At 37.1% G+C, this 23,057-nt stretch overlaps 1 protein-coding gene across 1 annotated transcript in view; it reads left to right on the forward strand.

Moving 5' to 3' along the window:
- CACNA1D (calcium voltage-gated channel subunit alpha1 D) overlaps nucleotides 1-22,607 on the forward strand; it is a 164,670-nt gene extending 142,063 nt beyond the window's left edge. The window contains 20 exon segments of the mRNA XM_030458637.1: nucleotides 4,564-4,694; nucleotides 13,560-13,676; nucleotides 15,152-15,185; nucleotides 15,188-15,355; nucleotides 15,358-15,509; nucleotides 15,791-15,815; nucleotides 16,391-16,504; nucleotides 16,507-16,540; nucleotides 18,694-18,761; nucleotides 20,165-20,227; nucleotides 20,230-20,285; nucleotides 21,033-21,180; nucleotides 21,183-21,257; nucleotides 21,260-21,286; nucleotides 21,289-21,350; nucleotides 22,318-22,333; nucleotides 22,336-22,470; nucleotides 22,473-22,550; nucleotides 22,553-22,570; nucleotides 22,573-22,607. Of these exon segments, the coding sequence (XP_030314497.1) occupies nucleotides 4,564-4,694; nucleotides 13,560-13,676; nucleotides 15,152-15,185; nucleotides 15,188-15,355; nucleotides 15,358-15,509; nucleotides 15,791-15,815; nucleotides 16,391-16,504; nucleotides 16,507-16,540; nucleotides 18,694-18,761; nucleotides 20,165-20,227; nucleotides 20,230-20,285; nucleotides 21,033-21,180; nucleotides 21,183-21,257; nucleotides 21,260-21,286; nucleotides 21,289-21,350; nucleotides 22,318-22,333; nucleotides 22,336-22,470; nucleotides 22,473-22,550; nucleotides 22,553-22,570; nucleotides 22,573-22,607 (1,556 nt within the window).
- The last annotated feature ends 450 nt before the right edge of the window (nucleotides 22,608-23,057 follow it).

The raw sequence follows: 23,057 nt of genomic DNA on the forward strand, positions 1-23,057 counted from the left end.
TCAAGATCCCAGGCCCGGTGGTGGTGGTGGAGGCTGATCCCTTTCTGAAGGTGATGCTCTCAGTCTCTGGGGGAGGAGGAGCATGCTGGCTGCACTGCTGTTCAGCATGACCCCAGGAGCAGCATTAGCTTTGTCGCTGGAGGGAGCCACTTGCTATTGGTGTGGTGGCTGCCAGAAGATAGTGGTAATGAGGGCAAAAATCTAGCAAAATTGACTATCCAAAGGGGAACTGATACTGCACATTTAAAACAACTTTTTGTGTTCCACTTTTGTTTTTAGCCTTACACTTAAGTGCTTGCATGGCATAGATGAATTGCTTTGTTATTGTTGTAACTATGTGCTTGAGCTTTTTCTGCAGCCTCTGTTCCTTTCAACTCTGAGTCTTCCCGAATATTCTGAAGCAATTCTGTTTTAGGGTGGTGGCATGGAATTAGTGTTGCCTCTTGCCAACTTTATTCCCCTACATTTTTTAATTGAAATAGAGATGCATGCTTCAGAATAGCGAGCTATGCCTGCCTAAATCAACATGACAAAGAATCTGTAAAGATTACATTCCTAGAACTAATCTTACATAGTAACTCACTCTTAACTTCAGCTTCATTTCATCGCTGACTATAAGCTGTATATTTATTTTCAGCTATACTAAAATTAATTGCTAATATTTATTCTGCAAATGTAGCTCTTCAGTGTAGCTAGAAGGCTGTAAACCTGAATCACTGCTTGACTGATAGGAAACAGTATGGCTTCTGCAGCCCAGTAAGAATAAGAACATATTGGGAAGTCTTTAAGATTTAAGAACTCTTTATCTCAGTTTGGCTTGTTTCTCTGCAGACCTTGCTATGGCTTACCTAAAAATCAAAAATTTTGTGGTCCACCTAGAAAAAAGAGGAATACAGCTATTTTACATTCATATGACATAGGAGCATAAAGTAGCTTAGTAAAAATTAAGGAGAAATTAGGCACTATTGATGTGTAATATTCAACAGAAAATTGTATATGACAATAATATCAGTGACATCTGGTAATAATATGCTAGGAGATAGAAGCTTCTATTCAATACAAATCAACAAAGCATCCTAATTCTGAGTTCAAATCACTTGCATTTAAATGTATTGAATGGTCTAGTTTGTGTTTTCCTCCAGTACTGCCTTTGCTGGTGTCACTGAATGCTAAATGCTTTGAGTGCTCATGGCCACATCTCCAGCACACACACAGAACAAGCATTTGCAGAGAAGAATGACAATATCAGTGCAGCATTTTTTCCTGAATTATAAATAGATACAGTAGAAATCAACAGTTAGTTAATCATGGGTACTGGATAAATAAGTTGTAATTTAATTAAACTGCTAACAGGAACACGTTTTCAGTGCAGAAAAATGAAATTGTTCTATGGCATAGAATGTCAGTCCAATGCCTGACTGTATGTATGAGTTAATATTATTAGGAGATGAGAGAGTAAGAGAAATGCAGCTCACTAAAGATTCACCTGTATGCTCCCCAGCATAGCCCTTTTAATCCTGCCTAATACTTTTTGTCCTCTTCCAAAATCTTTCTGCTGAAATGATTCTTTTTGCTGCCACTAAGTGTAGTTACAGATTTGTCTATTCTGTGATGAGTAATGCTTAGCTGCCTCCCTATACCCGTCCACATCTGGCTATATGTATGTTACTCAAAAAAACAATGTCAAGGATGGCCCTTGGCCAGGCTTCATTTTGTTGTGTGCACGTGTCTGCAGTACAACTGACTGTGCCTGTGAAGTACACACAGGGTTTGGCATGCACTCTGCAGCAAACTGGTAATGCATTCCTCTATTATGCTTATAAAACCTTGGTGCATGTCCAGAATGATGAATAAAGGCCCTTTATTTCTGCATACGGACTTTGCAGGTGGTGTTATCTCAGGTACAGTCAGTAGTCATGCAATGTCATAGCCTGACTTGAAATATGCTCTAAGTGCAACCCATAGCAGTATATGTTTGAGCAAGTCTGTTACTTTTATGTGCTTGTTCTTTCTAGGAGCCATATGCTCTATCACTTCCTTAAAAGTTCTATTTGAATACTTTAAACAAAAGAGCATAAAGGATGGGGAAAGGCTTATCTGGGCAGTGTGACCAAGGCTACACTGCAGATCAATAGATTCAGCTAAACCAAGGAAGGCCAGTTTAGATCAGATGCTTTACAAGAGATCTTTTCCTAAGAGAAAACACCGTTAGCCTCCTGGGGAGCTGCCATTGGAGATTACAGATGAACATCAAAGCAAATGTTCACAAGAAGTTTAGAAATTAGATTTGTGGAGTCAATTAAACAGCTTTTTACTGTTGAGACTGAATCTGTATACTGGTGAGCTTTTCTTGTGAGCTATGGAGTTCCTGCTATTTCCATATTAGCAGGAACTGGAGATGATTAGACCTTTGAAGAGATGTCAATACTTGGCAGAGCAGGCTCTTTAATATACCAAGGTATTTCCTGAAACAGACTGGTCTCCCAACCAAGGTACTTTAAAGCAATTATTACCATTTTTGTTTGCTTTGATACATTTGAAGGTAAATAAAATGCTGGGATAATGCATCCCTGGTGCATTTGTTACCAAAGTTAAAACCTGTTGTACTTACTCCCATGCACAGAGTCCATTTCAGACATTATAATGTGAGGAGCTTATTTTGAATGGTAGAGGAATCATTTTGAGACAAATTTTGTCACAGAGAAAAAAAGATGAATTTTAACACTATTGTACATTAATTGGATTTCCCCATCCTTTTTATTGATGTGAGAGCAAGTAATGAAAAGAAGAAAGTTAATTAAATGTAATTAGAAGTAGCTGCCATATTTCATGTAAAAAGATTAGAAATACCCCCCTTACAGAGATACACTGGGATGTATTACTATTGCTAAAAAAAAGGCACATGGAGACTATTTTTTAATCAAATTTCAGTGAAGGACATTACAGTCTGAAAATTACAGAATTTACTTCAAAATAGGCTTATATGTTAAAAAAGCTGCAAAACAAAGTGAAAAAGCAAACTCAAGTCTAGCCTAAAGCTCCACTAGAAAATTAAAATATAGAGAAAACAAATGACATAAAACTGAGAAAAAAATCCCAAAACATACTGTCTAACAGAAGTGTGTTAAAATGTGTCTGGGCACAGTAGATTTTCCATTTTTAGTCAAGTCACAGCTGTACTGAGTCACCCAGATCCTGAGATGCGTTAAGCACCTGTCTGTGCCAGCAAGGCCACTGAAATGATGGGAATTTACTGCTCACCAGGATGTGGGGAGAAGTGATACCTAAAACATCCCAGCCCTCCTTTATGTATGGAAGTAGCCAACTAGCAACCATGTTGCAAAAAGCTGTCTCAAGATTCTGAAAAAATCAAGAGATTAAGGCAACACAGCAGAAATAGGTGACTTAGTGCCAGGTAACTCAAGAGGGGGGAAAAAGTGTGAAAATAAAGGCAATGTTTTTTGGTAGAAAACTATTTCTAGTTTTCTGGCAAGCATTACTCTTCAAGAGATCAAACTTTGACAGCTTAATTATTCAATGAGACTCATAAACCAAACACATATATACTACGAATCTGGCAATTTTGGTATCCTCACAAGGTACCTCCCTTTGAACTTAAAAAAAAATTGAAATTTGGATTTTGTTCACAACAGTGACTCCGTAAAAATGCTCGCCTTTGCAGCACTTGTGTTTGCATACTGTTTGAATTCTGATAAAGTCACTGATGGAAGTGAGAGCTGATACAATGCAATCATGTGGTTTCATGCTCAGTATTCTCATCATCACTTCTCTGGAAGGTGGCTAAGGACCACATCTTTGCTTAAACAAGAGCCTCATAGAAAATAGGTGAAATTGTCACCCCTGTGGGATTACCTCAGATTCCAGAATCTTATAGGGTGACAAGATAGCAGAAGATAAAGCCCAACATGAGCATTTGGGATACAAAATTCAACCCAGAAGGTGTTCAGCTATTGCAGTAAGAGCTTGACACTGAATAGAAAAATGTGCATAATGAAGCAGGCTGTAAAGATTTCAAAGTTCTTATGCAATCAAAACAATGCTTTATTGATACGTTGACTAAGCAAATTTAGTTTAGCACTGAAAAAAAACCAAAGACCTTGAAAGCAGGACATTGGTTTGGTTTTTGTTGGGTTTTGTTTTTTTTTTTGAGAGTCACTCTAATGAACGCAGGTATATGTAAGCCATTGTACCTTTTATTTTGTCCCATTCATTCCAAGTAATTAAAGCCAGTTGTTCAGCTTCTATGCGTATGCAAACATGCTTTATGATTTTGTTAGAAACTTACACAAGCTCACTTGGAAGTACGTGAGATTTGATAAAGTATTGTGTTTTTTTTTATTAAGGATGAGTTCACTTAACTGACTGAGCCTAAACTGCTTGCTAAAACATTGCTTTTAAGCTAGTTACAGGTTTCATAGTTGTAAGCTGAAGGCACAGTACTTATTGCACCCATCACATTTTTCCCCTCAAATCCAATATAAGTGTACAGGCTATTGATAAATGTGCTGACTTGGGAGAGATCTGTCTGGTCTGTTCATTTAGATGATGAGGTAACCGTGGGGAAGTTCTATGCCACCTTCCTGATACAGGACTACTTTAGGAAATTCAAGAAACGTAAAGAACAAGGACTGGTGGGGAAATATCCTGCGAAGAATACCACGATTGCTCTGCAGGTGATTCTGTTTTTACATTTTTAACTAACCATTTTGTGAGCTTACTTGAAATAGCAGGTAGATGAATATTGATGGTTGTGAAGTGCTGCAAGGATTTTATTTAGCTGGGATGCTTTTGGCCCTTATTCGTCAGAAAAGTAAAACATAATCCTGCTATTCTGTCTGTAACAAGGTAAGTGCAAAAACTTATTCTCTGTGGATTACTAAAAACAGTAGCAATGGTTATGAAATTGCTTTGCAAGTCTAGCTGCTACCTCAGTCTAAAGTTGCTGATGTAAAATCAGGTAACTGAAACTGAGCTATCATTTCTGTCCTTTGTTTTGCTTTAACTGTGCAATTTCTTGTGTTCCTACAATGCAATAACCCAGTTCTGGGAAAACTTCCTAATATGCATTATGTATATAGTAAAGAGGTTTTTATGTTGTAACATTTTTCTATGAATCCTGGTGAAATACCCTCCTATCAGTATTAACATCTGTAAATTTCCAACTTAACATTCATCAATATCTTTCATAGGAATTAATATTAGCATACTACATTAGTGTCATTTACCTTTGTCTCTTTCTTAAAACAAGCTATCAGGTGGAAACCAGGATAATAGATTTGGCTGTCTGTCTCTTAGGGGCCCTGCAGAAGTCCATAGAGTAGATGTGATCTTAGAATATATTCTGAAAACTTCTGTCCAATGAAGCCCTTTGTATTATGAACTTTAAAACAGGCAAATGGAAGTCTGTCCTTAAATAGTTCCAGACATCATACCCTGCACTGTTTTTATTGGATTGGGACTCTCTGAATTTCAGTTAAGGCTGAGCAGATTCCTAAAAACTGTGAAGATATTTGATGCTTCTGACAGCTTTTTATTCTGATACTAAAATTCAGGAATATGTTGCAAAAATCCCTTTCTCAAAGGGGAGCAAATGGTTAAACTGATTCAGATAGTGTTTTCTTCGTTAAAATCCTGCTGGTTTGTACCTTGATCTAGCACACCGATCTTTGCTGTCTTAAGTGGGTAATTTAGGGTTTGACTTTTTTGGTTGTTTTTTTCTTTGGGAACAGGGGGGAAGGTTGAGTTTGGTTGGGGGGCAGAGTTTACAATTGTTTGCTCAATTACTTTTGAAGATACTGAAAGGAAGAAACATGTAACTGTCAGATGGCCTAAGGCACTGCTTCTTCCAGCAGTTATGTCTTCTTACTCATTTTCAACTACACCTTTGATTATATTCTAGGTTATTAAGTTGGATGCCTTGCTTTTAGCAAGAACTGTTTAAAACATCTACTTTTCATTATGATGTTTCTGATAGTCTGACTTAAGTTAACTTAGGCAATAATTTAAGAACTTTGACATGCAAGGTAAGTTGTAGAATTGCAAAATCTTCACAATATTACAACTAAAATTCAAAATAATAAAATGTTTTGTTTTCACCGAGAAAAGCACTTCAAAAAAAATCTAGCATTAAATATAAGGAGTCATCTACACCATCAGTAGCTAGTTGAAGAAAATTGTATAACACAGGACAAAACTCCTTGGGCTCAGGAAAGTCCAATAAGGTTTTCTGAGGGTTTGTATTTGTCATGTTTATAAGTCCTGTTTCAACAAGGGTGGCTATAAATCTCCCCTTGAAAGCCACATTATTTAGCTAAATGTGTGTGTGTAATAATACAGTTCTTAGGAGATGCTATCTTTAGAGAAGCATAAGAAGGATTTAATTTCAAAGTTAAATAAAAAGATAGATTTTTTTGTTGTTAGGTCAAGAACTTTTGACAGAAGATTTAGTAATTAAAACCAGTGCCACCCTATTCCAAATGTCACTTTTATAATTTGCAAACTCACTACATAATATTCTATGTGTGCAGTTATATTGCATTTGAGATGTTTTTCCCACTATTTGCAGCCAGATTACAACAGCAAAATTTACTCTGTCAGCCTATTATCCCACTTAAAACAGTTGTTAGAGTATATTTGTCAGTAAAATATTCCTTACTTTCAAGAAACTTCCATCATTCTTTGACTTTTGGAGAATGCAAGGAATTTACCTTTTCCCCTACTTTTGAAGAATTCTTTGTTACATATAGTCACACAGGTTTTCAAAAGCAGCTTTGAGTTAAGGGATGGTTCAATGACTTCAGGAAATAATTAATAGGGTTCACAGGCTTTCTGAATTACTGTTTTACTTAACTCTGCTCTCCTACATACACACCTTTTACATTCTTAACTACTTCTAGAGTTACAATGCAAACTATTTCAAATTTACTTTCAGCTGTTTGAAAAACTAAAATTAGTGAAAAAACTTTCCTATTGCTTTACATACTTTACTGTATTCCTCTAAAAACAAACAAAAAATCATAACTGGCAGTGCACATGAACTACCTGGGCCTGATGGTATTTAGGTCTCTCACATCAGTGATGAGCATGAACAGGGAATCATGCTGAGGGAATCCTCTTAGCTGCTGCTTCTCTGATGTCAGACATCAAGAGATGCAATATATATATATATATATAAAAGAAAAGAGAAAATAAGGTGAGGTTTTTTTCACCTCCAAGGTTCTGAGAGTTTTATAGGTACTGGAGAACTACTCTGCCTTTCTGACAAAAGTGAAGGCAGTTCTTTAAGGGATTTGCACCCAATTCTGCTTTTACTTTGAAATGAGCTGCATTGTTTTGCAGTGCTTTTAAAACTGCTGTCTCTGTCCTTTTGAAACTTTTAAACAAAAGGATGTTATAGCTTGCTTGGTCAGTGAGAAATATTTAACAAGTCTGAATACATCTGAAGCTGATGTTGAATTCACTAAAACTAACACAGCGTTAAAAACACCTGTTAGGAAGATTTTTTTTTCCTCTTCCATTTCCCTTTAGCTTGCTTGAATTCCCCTAATTATCATTAACGTGATAAAATGAATTTCATAGAAATGCCTCTTTCTCTACGCAGGTGGCTCTTTTGCAGTGTAATGTTAGTGTAGCAATGTAAGAGAAAAACTGGATGTGATGGGTGGCCAGCCATTTACTTCTGTAAGAGATTTTATTCAACCTTGTTCAGCATTTATCAGACTTGCAGGTACACACAGCAGTGTGAGGAGTGGCTGTGTCTGCTCCTCAGGGCAGAAGGTGTAAGATCAGCAGCTTCTGAATTAACACCAGGATAAGTACAGGATACTTTTATTTGTCAGTAAGACTGAGAGTTTGAACACATAAAACTGAAAAATGCATCCTTTGCCTGAATTTTATTTGATTGCATGAGACAAAACTTGTGTACTGCGTCAAGAGAATGTCACTGGCAGCCCCCTCAGCATTTGGGGCCAGAACCTCTACCCAGCTGTATTAATGAAAACATCTGATACTGGCTTTGAACAATGTTCAAGGGTTAAACAATAAAATACCAGGCTGAGACAGCTGGGTAGAACAGAGTTCCCTACAATACTAGACCTCCTTTGTGAGTGCCAGAGCATGCAGCAGGCAGAAATTCCCCTTCTTACTCCATAGTAATTGAATCAGGGGTGATTTTGTTCTGTATAGCTCAGTTTTTCCTGAAGGATGCAGCATTTTCTTTTAGCCTAACATGGGCCTGCTGTTTTGGTGCATGTAATCAGAGACAAGAAAGAATTTGAGAACGTGAAGTGGGTCTTGGGAGATTGTCTGCTCAGTCTGTTTAGCAAAGTCTTTTTGCTGTGAAGTTTCAAATTCTTCCTCAGTCAGAAAAGGACACTAGAAATTAAAACCATCAGCAGTTTGTCAAAGCTGTGTATTGTCACCAAAATCAGCAATGAAATTATTACAACGCTTTGTCTGCTACAGACCAAGGGGTTTACTCCTTAGGAAGGCAAGAAGAGGAAGTAATTCTGAAGTCATAGGTGACTGGTTAGCTACCTGCTGCCAGAGTTGGGTTATATATGCTCCTAGGACATGAGACAAAAATATCTTTAGGGCTGCATTGTTCACAGTGCCGTTCTTATGGTATTGACAGGATATTTAAGCAGTGAGACCAAAAATATTCTGGGTGAAATCAAGAAAAATTATAATTTGTAGCAGTAGTTTAGGAGATTCTTTTTTAGTGATGGAAATTTTTATTGACCCAAACAGCAGTCACATTGCTTGTAAAATAAATGTTAAGTGAAGTTGAACAAGTTTAATTACTTTGTCTAGTACCAGAGTGAATGAATTAATTCTACACTATTTTTCCTATGTGAAAGCACTTACTGTAAGCTATGTAAGCATTTTCGCAATCTATACTTCACATTTTAATTTTATAATAACCCTCTTTGGCAATATAGCTTATAAATAAAAAATTAAAGGATATTTCCTACACAAAAACACTGATTTATCAGGAACATGTTACCGATTAAAATAATTGGTTTTTCTCTCTGCAAATTTTATAAGAAATATCAGCCCTGCAGTAACAGAAGAAAGAACACTCCAGTAGCATCAGTGAGGGGGTTAATATGTTGCTCGAGTTCAATTTGATTGTGCCTTCCACGTTCAGTTATGTTCACAGGAAGCCTTACGCTTGAAGGGAGTCTGGGTTTGCCTGAAAGCACAGAGCTTTCTGTAGTTGTAGAGCAGTGCACTCAGCTTCAGCGTTAGAAGATGGCTCTGCTGGAAGAGGAATAACACTGGGGAATTGACACTGACTACTAGTGTCTCTTATGTTCACTGCCTATAGTGTAGGTCTATTCAGTTATTTTCCTGCATGTTTGTTTTTGTATTGTAGTAGTTGTATTATGTTCATAATACTAATCTCAGCTTATTGTTATGTACGAAAATGTCAGTGCAGCTTTGGGGGTTTTGTTCTTTTCTGTTTTCTTTGCTATAAATTAAGGATGCTCAGGATGTAAAAATGTGATGGTTTATATTAATATTTTGAGAGTCATAGGCTTTCAGTATTCTGAAGCTCTGAAGACTTAAGTATTTAGAATCCATGTTTATGCTTTATTTCAGATGCTGTGAGTTTATACAGCAATAGACTTTAAGTATCCATCACACTTCTAAAATCCATAAAGTGAAGCTTCCATGTCTCTTTTCTATTTCCTGGTACCACTATAAGATGCTTTAAAAGAGGGAGCATTATTTTCTGTGACTAGAAATAGTGTAGGTGATAGTGATTCTTACAATTTATATAAGGATATTGTGTTTGCAGTTCTTCAACTAAGCTTAAACTGCATCTATATGTAGGTTGCACCATACCTGAAAGTGAATGTTAGCTGAGTTTAGATACAGAAAAGGTTATCTTTATGTAGTTTCAGTGTTTATAAGAATTGAAATGTTTTTTCTAAAAATCATAGCCCTAGAATCCTGCATTGTACACAGATTTCTTAATATAAGACATACATCCAGATTGATGTTACTGGGTTTACACATAATGTAGACTGAAAAAATTTATTAAAAAGACTATTTGGCATATGTTTAAAAGTAAGCTTCTTGAAAAATCTTTAATGTTTTAATGTTTAGTTTAACTTCTTAAATGTTTTGATGTTTTGGTCTGAGGTGCTTTTCAAGCATCTTTAAGCTAATCTCTCTCTAAACAACCAATTCAGAAATAGTTATTAGTCATATGACATTTTTTTCTCACCGAGGACTTCCTACAGTTCTATTATTTCAGCATTTGAAAGCACATTGTGCCATTTCAGTGATATGCCCCAGACAGGGGGATATTAATTGTATCTTGAGATGCTATTTAGGAAACAGCACTGGTTTATTAGTGCCTTGTGCCATCTTGAAAACCATTGCAGGTGCTGTTATGCTCATAAAGCACAGCTGCACAGATATTACCATGTTAATTTGAAGTCATCTTGTGCATTTTACAGGAAGCCTATTTAAAGACATGCTTGGGTTTATTAATGCAATTATGTTGTTCAGCACACTGTGTGTCACTGGTTTGCTAACTGATGGCTAATGTCTCATCTTCCTCATGCTGACAAGATAAAAATTAAAGGCATCAAAAGTTAAATTCTGGGGAGAAGGTGTCTGGGTAAGACTAACTTCTTTTGCAAACTTCCAGTGAAATCTCTAGAATAGACTTAAAGGCAGGACATAGTCCCTCTACTTCAAAGAAACAACAAAACTAAAAACTACTGAATATTCAGTGAGGCAGGTTGATCAGTATTATCCCTATAGAAATGGTGCCTACACCTATCTCTTGCAAGCTTTTTTCTCTTCTGTTAGACTCTTTGATCTTCCAGTGTCCCTGATGAAAAAAAAAATCATTTGAGGAATGTAAAGAGCATTTAGCTGTGATTTTCTTTCTTCAGCTCTCATAACCATGCTCAGAGATGGTGAGGGAGTTCTATAAAGCACTCAAATTTGACTTTTTTGTTTTGTTTTGTTTTTAAGTCATTAGCGTATGCTGCTTCAGGAATATGAATAGTTTTGAATCTTCATATGTAAATTACACCACATAAAATGAGGCAGTACTTGGCTGTAGTCTTTTAAATTACAGAGGTCACAATTGTTTTGGTAGTTCTGTTAGGGAAAATAACTGGAGGAATATTTTAATTCTGCAGGTAGATGTTGCTTGTAGAACCTGTGGCTTCTGTACTCGATCTGAGTGAATAAGGCTGATGGGTTGAGTTTAACTTGTTTTACATATGGTGATCCCAGTTTTAGTCTTCCACTGCTGCAAGTGTCATTTGCACAATGCCTGTTACATAAAAACTAATATTGCTGAAGAGAGAGATGATAAAAGCTGCCTGCTTTCTCTTGAGTAAAGGATGAGTAATTCAGGAAGAAGTAAACCAGAAGTCATTTGGAAACGTAATCCAAATTAAATCACTATTGAATATATTGCTGCCAAACTCATGGCTTTTCTCAACTTTTAGGCATGTATTTGTGGGACTTTGTCAGTATTTTGCAGACAGGAATATAAACTAGAAGGTTTTGCCAGGTTAAACTGTTTAATACTGATGTCAAGAATGTGTTGTGTTCACAGGAAGTCTGAGCTTGCAGGGGGTCTATGTTTAACTGACAGCACAGAGCTTTTTGTGTAGTTATAGAGCAGTGAGCTCAGCTTCATCATTGGAAGATGGTGTCTGCAAAGACGAAAAAACATTGGGGACTGAGACCTGACTGCTGTGTCTCATGTTCACCTGCTATAGTGTAGGTCTGTTCAGCTTTGGATTTTTTTTTTCTCGTTTTAGTTTTTGCTATTAAATAAGCACGCAGTGAGTGGGAAATCATAAGTGACGGTTCTTGCGGACTGGATAATCAAAATATAGTAGTAATCCTCTTCTAAAAAAAATACTGCCCATGACTCTGCCAAAGAAAATAGAAGCCTGTGGTCTACTACTTGAAACCTATACCCTTAAACGTGTTAATTTCTCCTTCCCCTTTAGCACCTTACAAAATTATATTTGCAAACTTGCTAAGGTCTTGACTATGCGATTAGCTTAAGAAGTGGGAGAAAAGACAATGAATTCATGAAACGTAGATCAACTCACTAGTAAGTGATTTTTAGAGCCTTGTTCAATTATAGCATAACTTCCAAAGTTCAGCCCTTGGGAAGGAAATGTAATTGCCCAATACATGTAGCTAATATGATTAGTCAAGCTCTGTTTTCAAGAAGTCAAATACTGGTATGAGTGAAACCTGAAGAGAAGCTTATAGAAAATCTGCCCCATTATATAGGAAGCTTTTTGGTTCGTCCCTTTCTGGGTACTCATCACCTAAACTGCATTTCTGTTTTGAGCTGAAACCTGACTGCAAGGCTGGTGGTGTACTCCAGAGAATCTTTCTGACAGGCAGTGTAAATGGGACCAAGTCAAGTTTGGTGCTCTCTAAGGTCCTTTGGCTCCATCCAGAACTGTAAAACATGCAAAATTCTCTACAAATCTTCAGACAACCCCAGAGCAAGTAACATGCAATGTCATACCATAGAAGTACAGCTCTTAAAGGCTGGGACAACTCTCATCTGCATCAAAAAAAATGCAGAAAAACAATAAATCAGCCTTTTAGATCATCATAGTTGAGTGAAGTACTAGTGCATGATTATTAGTAGTTTAAGTATAGTGTTAGTAAAGGGCTAAACAAATAGATCATCTATTTGTTCTGAACCCGAGATGATTAAAAGAGCTGGGAAGAACAAAGTAGCATTTTTTTTTTTTTTTGAGGGTTTTTTGGTTTTTGCCTTGGACTATGACAGCCAGACTTAAAACAGTAGAAAGAGATCCTTTTTGAAGCAAGACAGGTCTGGACATAAGTACTAAATTCTTGGCCCTGAGTATGATGTCTGTTTCCTCTTTGATGTGCACGTCTGTCCTTGGCAGTTTCAGCACTATTTCTTTTCCTAAAGGCTGCATGTGGCAGCAGGGTTGAGAGGACTATGAACCAATACGTGCTGACTTCCATGCTACTGTAGCTACAGTTTTCTTTGTTAAACTAAAGCTTTATACTCAAATATCTGCATATCCAGTGAAGTGCAGATGAGCTGTAATTTTTTCACTGCTTTTCATTCCATCTGAGCTCTGCTAAAACTGCTGTGGCTGTAGCAAGACCTTGTGTTTCCTTTGGTGGACACAGGCTGGCAAACATGTTTTCAGCATTAGATATACTACATTTCCATGGAAATGCATTTTATTACGGTTCTTGCTTATAACTTACACTTTATTACAAGATGAGTTTTACTTCCATAGGGCTACATAAACACTAGTGGTCTTTTAGGCAGGGCTACACTGTGATAAGAGCATGATCACCTCAGCAGGTTGTACTGGATATGAGCCTTTTGATTAATAACAGCAGAGAGACATACAGTAAATGAATCCTCCATGGATGTCAGGATAAAATCATGTTAACTGTCCTTAACAATAAATTTACACACCTGTAATTAAAGAATGAAACAGAATTGCATTCCTAATGTATATTGAATATTGTCATTGATTTAGGCAGGACTAAGGACACTTCATGATATTGGCCCTGAAATACGCCGAGCTATATCCTGTGACTTGCAAGATGATGAACCAGAGGAAAACAATCCAGAGGAGGAGGAAGATGTTTATAAAGTAATGTCAGAACACAGCTATGTGAATTGTTTTATCTTATAATATGAGATTAAAAAAAAATTATCCCTGAATGTGGAATAGTAATAACAATGATAATGCCCTAAAACCAGAACCATATAAATATTTTATAAATCAATGTATTTATATATACATACATGTCTATATCTACCTGGACACTTGCATCTCATAATAAATTTAGGAAGCCGTTCCTGCAGGGTGATTCTCCTGCCCTTAATTCTTTCTCATTAATTCTTAGTTTTTTCTTAAGCAAATCCTAAGAAAAGGTAGGAACCTTGCTATTTCAAACTTTGATAGTGTCAAAGTTAAACTGGAAGTGTCTTAACTTATTCTTTGGTAGACAGGAAGAAGAGAAGAGAATTAAATTCTGTGCAGCCAAACCACAACAGACAAAGAGCTGCATATTTTAAATGAATGTTTAGAGCTACACACAAGCAAACCAAATATGAATGTCAGTTCAAATTTCCTCTGAGGAATATCAAGAACAAAACAAACAGAGTTTTCTTTTTAAATGCTATAGATATTCCACTTAATGAACACACAGAGTTGGAAAACCATTGTCACACAGCAAGAAAGCTTATTTTTTCACATGCATTTCAGAAGCAGCAATGTAAAAGCATGCTTCTGCAGTACCTGTGTCAGAAGCTGCATAGCTTGCTATGTCCTTCCCAAAAAAGAGGATGTGGCACTGGAGGACAGTGCTGCAGCTATCATCAGTAGATGCATTCTCTGCCAACCATCATTACCTCCTGTCTTCTTCTAGATTTGAGCTTCAAGGACAGACTGCTGTCATCCAAGATACACACCTGGCTAGACAGGGGAGGCTACATAATCTGGGTCAGATGTAAAGAGAGCTGCATGTTTTAGTCATAATGTAGCACTTCATTTCTCTCACTGTCCATTACACTCCTCAGGGCTGATAAAGAGCTACTGGCTCTTTCTTGGACCCTCTGCAAGAGGAAAGAATGGAGGCACTGAAAGCTTAATGTTACCTACTTGGATATGCTTGGCAGCTGTTGCATGCACTCCATCCTGTCTGAGTGACGCCTGTTGCAAACCAGTGCTCTGGGATAACAGGGAAAAATGCCACTGAAGTCTCTTAAAAACCAAGTAGACACGTCCCTTCCTGAGGAGATCGGTGCATGTTTCATGTATGGGAATCTGGGTTTCTCCTGTGTAACAATGTGGAGAAGCTGGATGTCACATTAGTTGTATAGAAAAGAGTAATGATCACAGCATAATGTCAGTTTGACTCAAAAAACATATATATTGTCATTATCACAATCACATCTCTATCACTCAGGAGACCCATCTGAAGCATCATAACGTAGAAAGAAAAATCACAGATTATTTAATTGCTACTTTAGAATGCATGTAGGAGAGAAAAGTATCACTGGTTAAAATAATGTTCTGTTCAGGTATCTGATGTGTTTTATTCTCTCTCTTCCCTACAACAGAGGAATGGGGCCCTCTTTGGCAACCACATAAACCATATAGCAGTGACAGACGAGATTCATTTCAGCAGATCAACACCACACACCGTCCCTTACATGTTCAGAGGCCTTCAATTCCATCTGCAAGTGATACTGAGAAAATATATATTCTCGGCAGGAAATTCATATACCACAACCACCATAATCACAACTCGGTAGGAAAGCAAGTTCAAACTCAACAAATGCCAATCTCAATATGCCAACATGTCCAAAGTTGTTCATGGAAACACTCAAGTTTGGAAGTCGTCAGCACAGATCTGAAAATGGTTACCATTCCTACTCCAGAACGGATCATGAGAAGCGCAGAAGGCCAAGCAATAGGGAGGTAAACTTACAAATATGTATTTGCTTGGAAATAAATGTATATGTTATAAATACACTCTAAGAAAACCTATGCTATAGAACTTATTTGTTATTATTATTTTTTATGCTACTGTTGTATGAAATATATTTAAATATAGCTCTGATGCATGGGAAATGCAATAAGTTTAATAAGGTTTGGAAGGAGTTTTCTGTACAGCAAAGACACTGTAATCACCAATGCATTTCTTAGACTACCTCATTTAAAGTATTTTTCTCCCTATTTTCATGGCTTACCTGGATAGAACACGCTACTATGAAACATATATTAGGTGAGTTGATATTTTATGTGTAACTGAAGAGGCCAAAGTAGGGGTTTTTTCTGTTACTTCTCTCTTCCTCTTTTTCCTCCTTTTTCTTCCTTTTCCTCTTCTTTTTTCTTCCTTTTCTACAGTACAGTTTTCAAAATTAACTGGATGACAATTCATAAGATGAATAACTTATTATTTCTAAGTTAATTTTCTGAAATTCTGAAAGAATAAACTCCTGGAAAAATTCAAAATTACTCAGCCCTTTGGCAAGCTTTGGACATTTGAGAGAAGCTGTGTTTCTTCAAAGTACTCCAAATTTATATTTGCAAAAATGTCTCAAATGTTTGACTTTACTGAGCATCCCCATATTAATTATTTTTGGGTTTAACATGAAGAAATAAGGTAGGTGGACTTGTAATCTTTAAGAAACAGATAAGAATCATGTTCTGTATGCTGTAGTTCTATGCAACTTACCACAAAATCACATTCTGACAACAAGTTTTTATCTTTCTTGGAATGACATTAAAGTAACTGTATAAATACACACTACATAATTTATATAAATAAAATTACAAATGTAACTATTTGCTACTACGGTCTGACTCTGGTGATGGGCGTCGACCTACTATTTGCCGTGAAGAACATGAAATTCAAGACTATTGCAATGATGATCATACCTGGAGAGCAGGATACTTCAGTGGAGAAGAATATATGAGGAAGACAGGATGTTGTCAGGGAGCAGGTAAGGATATTTGTGAAACTGAGAAAATATTTCAATAATAAGGTGCATATCTGTAAAGATTGCTCTAAGCACACTTATACTGAAATTTTTAATGAATTAATGCTCCAAGACTGTTGGCAACTGAAATGGTGAATTGCATTAGGATTGTGTGCTCGCTCCAGCAAAAATATCTGTACTAAATTCAAAAGAATCATAAAATTCCTTTAAACTTGAACATAAACTAGATACTGCAAAACCAAATAAATATTTCATTTAGAAGTAAATTTCAGTTCAATGAAAGATGGATCAAGTTCAGGAGTTGAACTTTTAGAAAAGTTTTTCTTCTTTAATTTAACTTAGAAGGTGAAATTAGTAAACTGTGAATTGAGATTATACAGTAGTACTAGCTGGACCAATAAAGAATTGGACACTTCCTTTTGAAAATTCTCTTCATACCTCTTTATTTATTAATCTCCTCTTGGGATAATTTTTGTCACTGATACAAACATTTACATTCCTATAGTCCAAAGTTATCCTGCCTTTATGTTTGGATAGATGTTTTTAAGTTTTATCCATAAACTTTATGGAAATGTCATCAATTGATTTCAGTAACAACTTGCATTTCATAACCATTTGTATTACTGCATAGTGTCCAAATTTTTATAATTGAGGCTACTTGCTGTGACTGCAGTTTTAGTTTGGTAACATGGTTGCTCTTGTTTCTAGCTCATTCTGCTTTCTCAGCCAAAGCTTGGATAATATTCTGGTAATTATCAATTCTGTCCATTGGGGATTTCTAATGCCCAATAGTGTTCTTTACAGTAGCTGACTGAAGTAACATTTTCATCCTGTCTTTCAACGCAGGCATATGTATGATCACCCTGTAGATATCACTGCCTGACTCTGATTTTGAGAGACCAAAGGTTACCATCACCCACAATGGTGTTTTTTTGAGGAAGATGATTCACAGACCTTTATGATACAAAAAGGTCTCTAGGAGCGGCTGCTACCTCCACACCAGGACGTAAGTGCATTAAGAGCTAATTTGTTTGCAAATCTAGAATTATTTAAATGCATTCAGACATGTTCCAGTTTAAAAAGGCTTCTTCTAATTTGGATTCAACATGACATTTATTGATTACTGCTGGCAGGGAATTATTGTTTATGGAACAAATTTCTATCCCTCATGAGCGACTGTGCAGAGAATCTATGGATCCTAGTTACAAGTCAGTCTTCTAATATCTCTTGCCTCACTCATCCAATAATATAAAAGTAAACAATTTGCTTGTGAGTTTAACTTGATTTGATAAATGAAGACAGACCAGGTAGAATGCAGCAGTAATTAGCTTTGAAATTTGCTTAGGGGGTTTTAATTCATGTGACCTGATTCACACCTACAGATGTGCAATTGCTGCCCTGAGTCAGTGCCATTGTCTCTAGTGACTCAACTGATGCTCTCCCTGTCTCTTAGCAGTTGTGTTGCTTAATGACATTGTAATCAGTTTAAAGCTTTACTTAGTGGTATTTTAGTAAACACTAGCGATTGAAGTAGGATATTTTTTAGGGAAAAGAAACCAAGGGCCAGCTTAATGGTACTTTGGCTTTGTGCGTTTTTTCCCTTATTTTTTAATTACCTTTAGTTTTTTAACATGAATTTCAAATTTATAGGTTGAATTGCTGTTGTAACAGATGCTTTTACCTGTTTCTTTAATTTTAATTTATTCTCCTCCTTAGATCTTTCTGCTGGTTTCTGCTTATCTCAAGCACAATATTACTTCATCTGCATTTCTAAAAGCTCTCACACTTATCTGGGTATTTTATTTTGGTATGTGCCAGGCCATACTGCAGAGATTGGTAGTGCTAATCCTCAAGTGAAACTAGGCACAGATTCAAGACTCATGGATTTTGGTCTTTGACCTGAGACACTTCATAGAGAGGAAGCACTTGGGGTTTGGAAGTGCAAACTGAACCTTTTTCCAAGGCTAAAATAGAGATGGGGTTGGTGCACAGGAAACAACACTCAGCTCTATAAAACCCAATAGTGTCCCTAAGGGTACCCTGAGCACAGCCAGGCCTGTTACATGTCTTTGGGTGATGCCATCTAATCAGTGCTGCCCAGACAAGACAAGACAGGATCATTTCTAGAAGCATTTCTGTATTTTTTGTACTATCAGGTGGATTTACTTTCTAGCAAAACCAGAGTTGGATTTCATTCTGATGATGGTAGTAGCCAGGAGTCACAGTACATTTTTTTTTTTAAATATGAATTCAAGGACCTGGTGGGTATGAAAATGGGGTTGAGTTCTTTCTTGTCTCAGTCTCAGACACTCTACAAAATTCTTAGGTATATATTTAAAATAGAAGAGTGTTTAATAGACAAATACAGTGGGATCATTATACAACATCTGAGGCGCAGTCTCAGACTATTTAAATTTGTAGTAAATGGCAGCAGCAAAACATATTAGTATGTAATAAAGGAAACATTCTTCAGCAATATTGTCACTGCTAGATCCTCACTTTTGGCACTCAGCTCCTTACAACAAGACTAGAATGCTCCCTAGCTTTTTCCCTAAAGGGCACAGATGGAAAAAGCAGAACATGAATCTTGCACTATAGAGGGAAAATAACTCGGATAAATGAAAGTGGAATGTACAGAAAGGTGCTAGCTGTCTTCCAGTGCCAGAAGGAAAAGACATCAGACAGGAGGGAGACCATGAAAGGAGACTCCTGTACCTCTTTCTTTCTGATATAGGAATTTTAAGCCAAAGAAACAGATGGGTGCTTTGTACATCCATTCCATACATTGCAGGAGAACATTCTTAAAATATCCACTGGGCTGTTCCTATGCATGTGCTGTGATGGGAGGAGTGAAGGCTTCCTGTGAGTCCACCTCTGGCATTCATGTAAATTTTCTGCTGAAGTTTTGACAGTGGTATATTAAGCAGACGTTTCTTTAGAAGAATCTTACACTTTTTACCTCACATACAAGAGACTAGATAAATGCACTAGATAAGAGCATATTTGATATCCTGGGATAAGAGGATAGGTTCCCTGACTTAAGTTGCATAAGGGTAATGTAGGAGGTCCTTTCCCTTACACAGTATAATGTCCCAAAACCATAGCCAGCTTTCCTCTCATGAGCATTTATTTAATGTTCAGGAACACAGCTGAGAAATTGCAGGGGCTCAGTATCTCAGCAGATTTTAAAAGACGCTCAGACTTATTATTTGAAACTAGTGCACAGGTTGTTTGGTCTGGGGGGGGAACCTTGATGTTCTCATGTATAGAAAGAAAACCGAAAAAAGCCCCAAAAAACGGATGGTTCACAGGAGTTTGCAGCAAAATTAGAACCAGTCTGGTCTGGTCTGAACCAGACTGCTGCATAATACAATCCGGCTATGTGAAATAGCTGCTTCAAATTCTGTCATGTAAGGCTGCTTGTATGGTTTCTACAGAGGACTGCATTTGCTCATTTGATAAATTTATCCTTTATCTTATAACCAGATGCTTGCTTCTGTTAGCACAACTTAGTTCATACAGGAGGATGTGTTTTGGTTGTGTGACAGCTGACTCGTGGAATTCTGGAAATAATAGGCTTTGAGGAAAGTATTATATTTTCCTAATGAATTTATGGTTTCTCTGTAGCAAATAGACGATCTTCCTTTAACTTTGAATGTCTGCGTCGACAAAGCAGTCAAGAAGATATACCCTCTCTCCTAATTTCCACCATCGCACTGCTTTACCACTGCATTTAATGCAACAGCAGGTAAAAAGAAACCTTATCTAGCTAATAATGAATGACATTTTCCGGTTTCTATATTAATTCTGATTTTCATCATCATTGAAATAGTACCACAGAGTTTGGAGTTTGTCTGTGCACAACTTGTGTAGGCTTGTAGTTGCTAGGCATGAGGTTTCTCAGACATTTGCCTTCCACAAACATGGAAAATGAGTAGTTTGTCCCTATGATTCTTCCAGTGTCCAGAGTTGGGGATGCCCAAAGAAGTTTTTGACCAGGCCTGCATAATATGGCAGCTCTCTGTTAGTCTTTGCCTGGGTATTACTCAGCCCCATTGTGAGAGCTTGCAAGTACAACATGCACATCTGAGGCTCCATGCCCAGCTGTGACATGGCCCTGAGAAGATGGCAATTTCCATTGCCTAGAGATACCACCCAGAATGCTTGGGAATGCTGACAGCTTCTGATCCTGTCCCTGTAAGACAGAAGGAATGTTTCTACACTTCACTTCTTTGTTTAATATACTGTATAAGCAACTAATTTCGTTACTGATGCTAATACCAAGATTTTGTGATTCAAGTAACAGCAGGAAAAACCCTAATCATTTAATCATGTCAGTTTACCAATTTCAGTCCTGTTCTCCTTTATGTGACTATTAACATCAGAAAATGTTAACTTTGCATAACTGCTGTAGGAAAAGTTGTTGAACTAGCTGCTGAAATGTGAAATGAATGACTGAGCATTTAACTCACTCCTAAATTCTTCTCCTTACCAGGTCATGGCTGTTGCAGGTTTGGATTCCAGCAAAGCTCATAAACATTCACCAAGTCGTTCAACACGTTCCTGGGCTACCCCCCCTGCAACCCCTCCCAACAGGGACCGTACTCCGTATTACACACCTCTCATCCAGATCGACAGGGCTGAATCACAGAACAGATGAATGGCAGTCTGCCTTCCTTGCACAGGAGCTCCTGGTACACAGATGATCCTGATATTTCCTACGAACATTTACACCAGCCAATTTAACTGTACTAATGACTTTAGGCATAAACACAGTGACAAACAGAGGAGCGCAGACAGCTTGGTAGAAGCGGTAAGTACGACAAAACCCTGAAGTAGCCAAGAGTGGTTGCTCTGCTTTGTCTTAACTTTAAATGCATATGGTTCTGTCCACATTCTCTCTCTGAAAATGTAGTATTTTCAGTTTCAAAATCCAAAACTGGTTCAAGGTAAAGAGAGAGGTCCATTTTTGAAACTGTCCGTAGAAAGAATTTCTGTTGAATGCAAATCTTAACATTAGTGTGTCAGAGAACTGGAAATATTCCAACAGATTTTAAAGTTTTCTAGATCAATTACAACATCCCTCCACAATGGCTGATAGGGTGTGTGTCTGTTCTCTCTGTGTTATTGTAGCAATATATCACCATTTTTGCAGTAATACAAATAAAAGAACAAGAGCCCCATGAATCAGCTTACTAAATGGAGAGAGGTGAATGATGACTACAAGGATTTATTTGCTAAAGATGTTTTATGTATTAAGGATGTTAAGAATTCCCTTTAATATTAAAAAAAGATTTGGAAGATAAAGACTTTACAGCATTTCTGAATCAGTTCCTGTCTACTTCCATCTATCACTTCCTTCCCTTGCTAGACAATACTCTTTATTAAATTTTATTTGCAAAAGGGACTCAGCATCTTTCTTCCATGTACTCCCAAAGTACCAAGAACATATCCAGAATTCTTTGTTTCAGGCAATTGTTCTAATTGCAATATTATCTGGTGTCTTTAGTTATCAGCCTGATTCCTGACATTTATCTAAGACTACTCCTAGATTTGAAAGAAACAAGTGAGGTGTATTGCACTATCAGTTACATTATTCCATAACTGATGCAGTGTGGTTGGAGCTATTTGACTGCTTGTTGCACATGCAATTTGCTGTGGGTTGATGTAGTGATTCAGCATGGGGTTCAAGTATTTTCTGCAACTGAGAACATTGCTATGAAATGTCTGATATTCTGGAATTCTACTTTATATCTCATTCTCTTCCCTCCATCTGCCAGGTACTTATATCTGAAGGCTAGGAAGGTATGCAAAGGACCCTAAATTTGTCTCAGCTACAAAGCATGAGATTGCTGATGCATGTGACATGACTATCGATGAGATGGAAAGTGCGGCAAGCAATCTTCTCAATGGAAATATTAGCAATGGGACCAATGGGACATGTTTCCCATTTTAAGCAGACAAGATTATGAACTTCAAGATTTTGGTCCTGGCTACAGTGATGAAGAACCAGAAAAGGACGATATGAAGAAGATTAGCAGATGAAATGATATGCATTACGAGCTTGTAGTATTTTTCAAGTAAAAATGGTTTTAATAACAGAAAAAGTGCCTCATAGTTTAAAGATGCTAGGCACTAGCTGGAGTGAATAACCAATCAAGTTTTTGTACAAGTGATGTCACACCTCAAAGAAGCCATAAGCTAATCAATTGATTATCTCCAGGTTGCCGAAATGTGATCAGAGCTGCAGTATGTCAGGTCTCTTCCCACAGAAACTTCAGTTCCTCTGTAGGAAAAAGGTTATTTTGAAACCAAGCAGATTGTGACAATCAGTTTTTTTGAGGGCTAGCATGGGATTTTGAGGTGTAATACCTTGCCTGTCTTTCAGCTTTGTGCTGCTGTCCTTTGTAGTAGAACAGGATTTTGTCAGTGAAAATGTTTGTATAATTCCAGCACAAAATTGTGTGGGAAATAGCAACGTGAGATGAGTGCTGACAACCAATAATGTCATGTCTCCGTA

Source organism: Calypte anna, chromosome 12 (genome assembly GCF_003957555.1).
Source record: "Calypte anna isolate BGI_N300 chromosome 12, bCalAnn1_v1.p, whole genome shotgun sequence".
NCBI classification, from domain to species: Eukaryota; Metazoa; Chordata; class Aves; order Apodiformes; family Trochilidae; genus Calypte; species Calypte anna.